The sequence below is a fragment of the Labrus bergylta genome, chromosome 7 (genome assembly GCF_963930695.1).
Source record: "Labrus bergylta chromosome 7, fLabBer1.1, whole genome shotgun sequence".
In the NCBI taxonomy this organism is placed as follows: domain Eukaryota; kingdom Metazoa; phylum Chordata; class Actinopteri; order Labriformes; family Labridae; genus Labrus; species Labrus bergylta.
The window spans coordinates 9,181,056-9,190,762 of NC_089201.1; the positions used below are offsets into that span (position 1 = coordinate 9,181,056).

At 37.2% G+C, this 9,707-nt stretch overlaps 1 protein-coding gene across 1 annotated transcript; it reads right to left on the bottom strand.

Moving 5' to 3' along the window:
* Positions 1-7: 7 nt before the first annotated feature.
* On the bottom strand, positions 8-6,730 carry tmem170a (transmembrane protein 170A). The gene is made up of 3 exons (XM_020642540.3): positions 6,505-6,730; positions 4,867-5,037; positions 8-4,402 (listed from the first exon to the last, which is right to left on the bottom strand). The coding sequence occupies exons 1-3, from the start codon at positions 6,617-6,619 to the stop codon at positions 4,272-4,274; spliced, it is 417 nt and encodes a 138-aa protein (XP_020498196.1). The 5' UTR covers positions 6,620-6,730; the 3' UTR covers positions 8-4,271.
* Positions 6,731-9,707: the final 2,977 nt, after the last annotated feature.

The following is a 9,707-nucleotide window of genomic DNA, read 5'->3' on the forward strand; positions in this document are numbered from 1 at the left end:
CACAACATTATAGTTCAAACTTTTTTATTCCATGAAAATATTAACCATTGGCACTTAATTTACTCTGTTAAAATCAAAATTTTAAACATTTTGAACCATAAAAATGAACCAAATCAGTCCAGGAATGTTGGACCAAATCATGTGGAAATAAATGGTTCTGTTACAGCAGATCGTCTGTATCACCTCAGGATTCAGCATTTCATTCTGACATAACTCAGCCTGCCGTTAATGTGGTCGTCCTCCAGAGAGAATGATAAATCACAACATTAAATCAGAAGGCGGGTTCCTATTTTCTGCATATATCTCTATTTTCACAAGGCATGAATGAGAATCCATCTGATACCAGAACAATACATTAAAATGTCCAAATGTAAGACAGGAATCATTATGAAAAATCCTGTTTATGAAAGAGAGTCACATTTACAAGATGTACTATTCCAGTTAGGATAGAGTGGTCATTTAAAATGTAGTTTTCTATGTAACTTCTTGAAGCTGATTTCATTTGGTACAACCTCTAAATGAAAGTAGTGTGTGAACTGGAACTTCATTTAAAAGTGAAGTCAAGCCTGGCTTTTTTAATTTAATTTTGCAAGACATTTCACTTTTTTTTACCCTCTTGCTTTAAATAGCTCCAAGTAAATCAAACCATCTCATCTGGAGACTTTTACCTGAAACAGTTCAGTCTGTGTGCATATTTCATGCTTTCTCTAATAGATTACATTGAACTATTTTCTTTTACATTTGACCTTTCTATACAAGGTGCAATATGAGAAAAAAAAAACATGTATTTTAACCAGGGTCGGGGCTCCCTCAATTCAAAGGAATACAAATTCTGAAAATGGCAATCAGATCACTTTGAAGTGAGTAACCATGCCGATATCTCCATAGAGACACAGAGGCAGCCCAGTTGATGAAGACTGAAATCACTTTAAACTGGACATTTTAAAACTGAAATCAATGTCAAGGTGTTTACATTTAGAGCTGCTGTAACAGAACCAGAGAGCACACACAGAGCTAATTTCACCATAAAAAAATAAACATTCTCTTACAGCATAAAAGCAAGGCCGAGGGCTCACATCGACTATTCATCCGAACAAGGCTCATTCGTTTCCAAGTGTGTCAGACTGCACTTCAGTGAGATGCTGTGATTCTTTTTTTTTTTTAACTGCATCCATAAAGTCTTAGAGAGAACAAACATGTATACTTTCATTAATGTCCACTTCATAACTCCAGCTCACACAACATACATGGACAGTGTGGTGCCACACGCCCAGCTTTCCTCAGAAGGAAACTCCGATCTTCACTGAAATAAGAGCTGCAGTGATTCATCAACAAGTAATCAACTATTTGTTTGACTTCTTTTGATAGTCATTTAATCACTTTGAGAACTTCCTTTTTAATTTGTAGCGTCTTTTCCACATTTCAAGGATTTTAAAACAAAGACGACTGGTTGATTCACAAACAGAGCTCTAGTTTTAATTGAATGTCGTGGTTCAGTGTCGTGGGGGATTTCATCCGGAGGCTCAGAAGCTAAAGACTCTGAACTGAAGTGTGTGTACAAAAGTGGCTGCTGAACTCTTTATAAAGTATGCACAGTCATCAAAGACAACCCATTAGTGTCTGATCATCATTCTATAAATTTAATTGTCTTCTCCTTAAGCCCAAAGTTCCACATTCTAGCTTCGATTTGATTTGTTGCATATTTACACGCAAATTTGAGACACTTGATATCGACGTTACACAACTGACATGTAGCTTGTAAGATACACATGAAGAGTTTAAGCCATCTTTGGTTTTGAGGGTTAAAAAATATTTTTGCAGGGACAATGAAGAGATCAGCTTTTAGAAAGTGTTCTGTGATCCTACTACGGTTAATATATCAAAATGTCCCTCCAGCTTCAAGGGGACTGCTTTTAATGGCCGACGAAAGAAAAAATAAAGCTGCAGTTCAGATGGCCAAGAAGACATTTAAGTGTCATGTTTGGACAATATTACAGGGTTGGAGATTTAAAATAGAGAAAAACAAAAGTATCAAATGGAATGTCATGTGCAACACCAGGAAAAGTGTTTAAAGACTAAAAATAAATATATAGGCCTTAGACGGGATATTGGAAACATGGCCCTATCTTAACTTATCTTGGGTTAAAACATCTTAACAGGGACTCTGAATGTTTTACATTTCTCCAGTAGACTGGTTCAAGTGGCAGTCGCAAACTGGACTGTAATTTCACCTGCAGAAAACTGGAGTTGTTGGTCTACCGCTACCTGGATTTTTTACAAAAATATTGTGTTTGCTCAAAGCTAAACCTTAATAACACAAAAGTCACACAAACTTTACAACGGTTAGATAAAACGGCTCTGATTGAACACAATACTTGAGTAATATAAATACGTTCTGATCGAGGCAGCACCAGACCAGCGACTACTGTGTCCTGAATGTTCAGTTCACTGTTTCTGTCAAAGGAGTCGGCTTTAAAGAGAGTGGTGTTACAGCTGCTTCAAGTTATACTAAAAAAAGTCTTGCTCTGAAACAAGAAAAACTATCTTAACAGGCAGCGTTAAAACAAGTACTTAAAATTGAAAAGTTCTGATGTGTTTTTAATTGCCACAAAGACAACAGCCATTATAAGCCATCTCACTGCAACGGGCTGAAGCAATCTACCAAAACTATATAAAAACAACTTTTTGTATACAAGATGATAATCTAAACCCCAAAATGTGTCAAAAAGGAACAATGTTGAAACAGAAAATCCCTAAAGATGGCTGCTGAAATGATCCAAACTGTCTACCCATCTCACAGAGGACTGTATGGCGAGTGGCAACTTCCATAAAGTGAATCTCACTCGGTTGTTTAGAAAACATTAAAAATGATTTCTTCATGATTGTGTTGAATCAGAAGCAGCCTTTCATCAAGACAAAGATGAAAAATAAATAATTCACAATAAAAGTAAAATCACTGAGCTCTGCCTCTGCTGAGAAACACCACAGTCCTACATGTCTACTAATATTGACTGCAGCTCATTTTAAATAATTACTGAATCCCTCCCAAGCGCCAGTGTTTTAAACATTAATAAATATTACATCTAGATCCCATAAGAAGCGTTTTCAATTGTACCTGTCAACTACCAAAAGAAACTACAGGCCGTCGGTGAAGACTGTGGGGATTGGATGAGCCCATTAAAACAACAGGAGAGTGCCCTGTTGTTCAAACATTAAACACTCATCTTGTGCAGAAAAATTAACTACAAATTCATGTTTGGTCATAAAGAGTAAAAAGCTCAAAAGGCCTGGAAATAAATTAGAATAGATTCAAATGTCAGAAAATGACACAGCAGTAAAACAACCTATTATTCATTAACAACAAACTTTAATTTCAATTTAAGGGGTTGTTCAGTGCTCGGAGCACACTGACGCCCCGTCGTCAAACCTCTGAAACAAAACAAGTCGACAATCTCTAAAAACTCAAACTGAATCTGCAAAACACTCCTCACTTGTATCCTAATAAAGCTTAGAGGGAACATGTGTTAGTGGCTCTGAACTAAGTTTGAATCAACCAGAACACACAGGCAGTTGGACATGAACTCATTTCGACTAAAAAATATATAAGGAGGAAGAAAAGGAGCAGCAAGAGACAGCCCTGAAGATCAAAAACACTTTGGAAGTTAGAAAATAGAAATTAAGGCCTCTGAGGGGAAAAGCCAAAATCTTGCATATAACCATCGTCCTCCTGTTTTTCTGTCTCTCTGCATCATTGCACGAAGTCATACGGACAGTGACTGAGACAAACACGCACATGAACACAAAAAGAGTCCCTGAGAAAGGTTAGTGTCGTCCTGCTGCCAACCTGTAACCCCCGGCAACAGGGGAGCACAGCGTCCTGCTGCCTTCACATCAGAAAAAGTAAATGATTATTTAAGGAGTTTCTCTTAATGTTGGAATAAGCTGAGAAGATACATTTAAACATCAGCTCATACTGTGTGTAGTGATGTGAAAGCAGCATTGTGCTATCCTGCAGTGGACATCATAAAGTCAGAAGGCTTAGTGCTGTTAACACCAAAAACACTTTACACTCTGTAGGAAGTCTTGTATGGTCTTTGTCCATCAGTAGGAATTGACATCATGTCTCGGGCCTGACTGGTTCACGTGTCCCAGGGTCTGACAGTAATCAAGTCTTGTTACCATGACAAACTCAGGTCCCGTTCAGGAGAAGATGTGTCAGCTGTCAGACTCAGTCGGCAGCATCTGGGCCAGGCAGGCTGGCCTCAGTGCTGCTAAAGGGTGGCAAGTACTCTGAGGAAAGAGATGACGAGGAGAAAAAACGACTGTCCGACACCAAAAACCAGAGCCTCCAGAGAGATCATCCTCTTCCCCGCTGCTTTGTACACACCTGCTATGGCTGCACCTGAAACAGATGAGGAAGACAACATTAGCATTCAGCAGCAGCAGCAGCAGCAGCCAAAGACAGAGAAGGAGACACATGGGCAAAACCACTGACTGTTTTTAAGCAGCAGATCACATTTAAAAAGCGAATCACGTGGGAGTCAAATATACTCTTACTTAAACCTTCACTCATATGATATGTATTAGCTAAGATGAACACTGGTGGATGAAATAACTTTGTGTGCCAAACTTAGAGGCAACAGCTCTTATTTCATATTCCAGACATTAAACCAGCATCATAGTTTTTACTAAAATAATATATTTTACCATTTATATTGAACAATCAAATGACAAATATTTATTCCAGGACACATTTTTTATATATTGTATCATTTAAATGTGTATTTATTTAGATGAATATAACTATTGGATTGGCCTTGTTATTGTGAAACACCTTCAATACATATAAATATGCAGCAGACTTACTGGTAAGGACTCCCCCACAAACGGGTCCTACGATGCCCATTAGTATGATGGCGATGGGCATGAACCGGGCAATCTTGTGCTGTCGCAGTGTGGCGAGGGCGAGCAGAGCTGCAGGCAGGTGGAAGATGAGGGAGGAGACCGCTGCCCACAGAAACACGCCGTACCACATCTCTGTTCAAACACACGTTCATTACACATCACTTCATGCACGCTGTGCATTGGGGCAAAGTAGTTAGACCACTGAAGTGTTCAGTAATGTATTATTTGTAGTTCTTACCTCTATGAATTATATACAATTGTAAAAAAAAAAAAAAAATTACAAATGTATGACCACTAATGAAAGGTGGAAGCTTACTGCAGATACAAAAAGAAGTAGAATGCTTCTATACATGAGGAAAACTGTATTATTTCGTCTTAAAACAATGAGAATTGTCCTCCACTTGAGCCAATACAACCACGAGATCCCAGATCAAATTAACACTTTTCTTTTCTACCTGTTTTTTTTACACAAATTTGACATCAACCTTACTTTGGACCTTACCTTTACTCAGCTGTCTACTTTCCTAAAAAATTAACCCTACCAAACAAGCGTTACTTTCTTTTTTAGACATATACGTATGTACACAAACATATTACGGTGTTTACCATTGTCTGCTTTGCTGCTACGCTGCAAACTCTCTCAAGAGTGCTGACGGCCACTGAGTCAGTCAGAGCACTCTTCTGAACAAATTACATGTTAACACAGTTTCTCAATACTTTGATCACTTATGAACTTTGATTTCCATGTATGATAATTAAATCAGAACTTAAGATTTTGTTTGGAAAAACAGATTTACTGTTTTATATAGAGCATATACTTTCTAGATTGTGTATTCTACAGATAATGTTAGTTACAGGATGCAGTTTCATTTAGTCTACTTTAGTCTCTTTTGTCAATAATGAATATTTTTCTCGGATATATTTGAACAGAGCTACAGAATGAATGTTGATCACAGCATGGCATTAAGCAGAACTCTATATAGAGAGAGTCATGGTAAAATGTGATGTGATCAAGTTATCAGAGCTGTGTTTACTTTGTCTCAGAGAGCAGGCTTTATAACAGCAGTGCTTTGTATAATATGATCTGCTTCTTATATAACCCCAAACACTAATCTGTAGTATTTACACTGACACAGCTACAAGGCATTTCTTACTACATTGAATTCAAGCTTCGACAGATTTATCAAACACTGAGTTTACACAACAGACTTCAATATTACTCACATATAATAGTCGGTAATAAGCCTTCAAACAATAATAAAAATATCATCTTATATTATTAAACCTCGTTTCCATTACCAACTATTTCTGCCTTTACACATGAGTGAAACTAATTGAACATTCAGACTATAAAACACACCGGGTAGATGAAGCAGGAAGTTAGCTAGCTAGCGTTAGCCTCACAGACGTACCTGCAGGATGCTAATGTATACATACTGGCATCCAAAACTTATCTAAAGATTATGGGGACACATTTTCACGTGAATAATGTATTGTATCCGACGTCTATTACAAGTGTGACAGCCCATTTAGCATTTGAGCAAGACATTTCAACAATGATACCCAGCCTAGCATACGAGCTACAAAACATTAGCCCACCTGAGAAGTCGCCGAGAGATGTGTCGTTGCCTCGTTGTGATCCATTCTTTCTCGGCACTAAATTCAAACCCAGTATCTGCTGGGCAAAGCCTATCTCGCTATACCGATCCTGCATGTCTCAAAACAAGTAGTTAACACTACAGGAATGAAAGATGGCCAGCTGATGGGGAAACCATCAGAGTCGGTGACGGTGAAGGATTTGTCAACACAACTTGTTGTGACGTAACAGAGGAGCAGTTCACCCCGAGCTCGGTCTGTCAGGCAGTCAAGCTCTCAGCTGTCTACAAACAAGCTCTCAGCTGTAGGGGCTTTTATTACATACTGGGGGGTTTCAGGCTCACTGGATCTGGATCGCATTTGCATATTTAAGTAGAGTTATTATATTAAACATATCTTTAAAAATATTCTTCATAACTTTAATAGTCAATACATTCAGTGCAAGTTCATTTTTTGTTTAATAATAACCATATTTGGTACAGAGAAAACTCATTCTGCACGAACTGAAATTAATAACTTATTAACAGAGAAGGATTGCCATTTGTTCCCCCTCTGCCCTCAAGGAAAATAAGTACACTAAATCGAACAAAAGCTACAAGATGCAGGTTTTAACCTTCAGTTTGATCATTTCACCCAGTCCTTTAAAGATCACTTTCCAGAGCTCAGTAGATTTATAAAAAAGTAAAAATTTAAACTTAACTGCTGTATTAACTGTTCCTACATAATGAAAACAAATGTTGGCTTTGATAAAATGACAAAAAAAAGTTTTAATTGTAGTATTCCTTTGTATTTATTAATGAATTACGACCATGTTACTTCACTTGTATAGTCTTTAGTTTATTTTTCAAATGCATTTATACATCCTTAAACCTAAGTATTTATCTATGTGAAATGTCATAAGATAATTCTTTTTTTTAAGGCCAATCAAGTGCATATTGTTTTTATCAGTCGTTACCAAAAAGTATTCAGAATTATGACCATTTTTACAAGGTAACAAATGTCTCTGTAAGGTGAATTTTCAAGCACCTTAGAGTGAGTGTTACACTAATACGGGACACTTCATAATCTAACATTTTAGAATTTGGCTTTAACTTCAGTATTTCAGACTGTGAAAAAATCTGGCAGGGGTATTAATTATGTTGTACAGTGTACTTGAATACAGTTGAGTGTCTTACTGTGTAGTGCTGGTCAGGTGTCACATACCTGCTTTTTCCCAGACAACACCACTCCACATGTCAGAGAATCCAGAGCCACAGTACACCTGGTTCACAACAGACTTATTATTTCTCTTGTTCGGTTACTACCAACCACTCAAGCTTTTTTATTTTTCAAACACTCTCTCTTAAAACAGTATTTGGTTAAAATTATCATACGGGTAAACATAAATAAAAAGCACTTCAGATCTCAGTTAAAAGCTAAACCAGCACCAAGTAAATTTTGTCGTGGGGGTAAATCTTAAAGTGCTGTGCATGTTTTCTTAGATTGATACATTCAAATGAAACCGTTGCATTTAGAGCATAAGTAGCAATGTGTACATCAACTCCAGTTATACTCTTAGCAGTCCTTCATATAGAAAGAAGTCATTGGTACTTTAGATCCAAAGTAAAATGTTGTAGTGAATTAGAAAGTACAAAATATGAATTTAGAATGTTGTTTGTAACTCTCGCTGTATTTTTTGAGACTTCAGTTAAATAAAACTTAAAATGTCACCCCCCCCCCAAAAAAAACACTCCATACTTTCTTCTCTGCTTTCATTACCTTTGTTAAAAAATACAAATAAATCACTGACCTTATCCCAGTTCTTCATGACTGCAGCAGTAAGGACATCAGCGCTCTTTAACTACAGCCACCATTCAATCCTTCTCAGCCACAGAGAACTGCTCACATCAAATGTAAACTCCTGTGAAATGTCTTCTTTTCACAGGGACAAAACTAGTCTGGATTAATTTAATCTGGATGAGGAATGACTGTCAAAGAGTATTCCACAAACCATTTCTAGGGAACTTCTGGTGGAATTGTGTTTTAACAAAACCTCAGAAATGATCTCCAAACATCACTAATCTTCAGAAATGTAGATCACGTTTAAATCGTTTGAAATCAGAAAATATTGGTTTGAATTGTAATAAAAGTCATCTCCTCCATCAAATGCTTATGTATCAACCTATGGCTACAAACTTATCTGTTTTGGACATAATCATATTGCCAGAGGAATGAGTAAATTCTTAGGACATGATGCATTGGTCCATTTAGGCCTGAATGGTTACCTAATGCTAACAGCTATTAAGCAGCAGAGCTGAACAGATCTGCTTCCAGAGTTAGGGGTGATTTTTTTCCCTTGATTTTCCCAACACATTGCTCCTTTTGTTTATAAAGTATGGCATCTGGCAGCTTAAGGCCGGGACACTTTTCTTATGTAAGGGTGCAGAACAGATGAAAGCCTACAGGCTGCATAAACAGAAACAGCTATAGAAACAAGTATGACCGAGCACATGCTCGACAGTCTCTTTAAATAAGTCTGTTTTCAAAGTATATCAAAGTGCCTCTGATTTTTAAGTAGAGTTGAGTACAAGGATGCCTTCAGAATGACAAAAGCTCTAAAATAGTTTCCCTCAGATGCTCCAACTAAAAATATTTTTTGGATTAAACTTCAGTCAAACACACAGCTTGAAATCGATGCACATGGATTAAAAAAAAAAGTTCTTAACTAAGCCTTCAGGGGTTCAGAAGGTTCGTACTTGGTCAGACGCCTTAAATATGATTGTATAATTTAAATAAGATCTCTAGCGATAAATTCTGATTATAATGGGACTGACAGCAGGCTCTACAAGATGCTTACTGGCTCATCTTTCAGATTTGTCTTGTAATTTTCATATAATGGTCCTGCATGTAGTTTGACTTTAGAGAGCCCTTTCACCGTCCCTCTGCATTCCTGAAAATGCAGCAGCTGTTTAAAGAGAAATCTGTCTTTTTTTTAAACCTGGATTCCACGTCACTGATTTTGTGGTTAAACTGGTACAAAAAGTTTGGGAATGTCTTCAGTAGATTGTTCCAGCATAAAACCACGAACAGGCTGTAACAGCTACAGGGTCATTCTTGCAAGCAGATCTTACAAATGGAAGAACGGCCCGTGAAAGTGCTTTAGACACTGATAATTGTGATGTGTTTGTGTTGCATTTCATCTTAGCTAATCATTAAAAACAACAGTC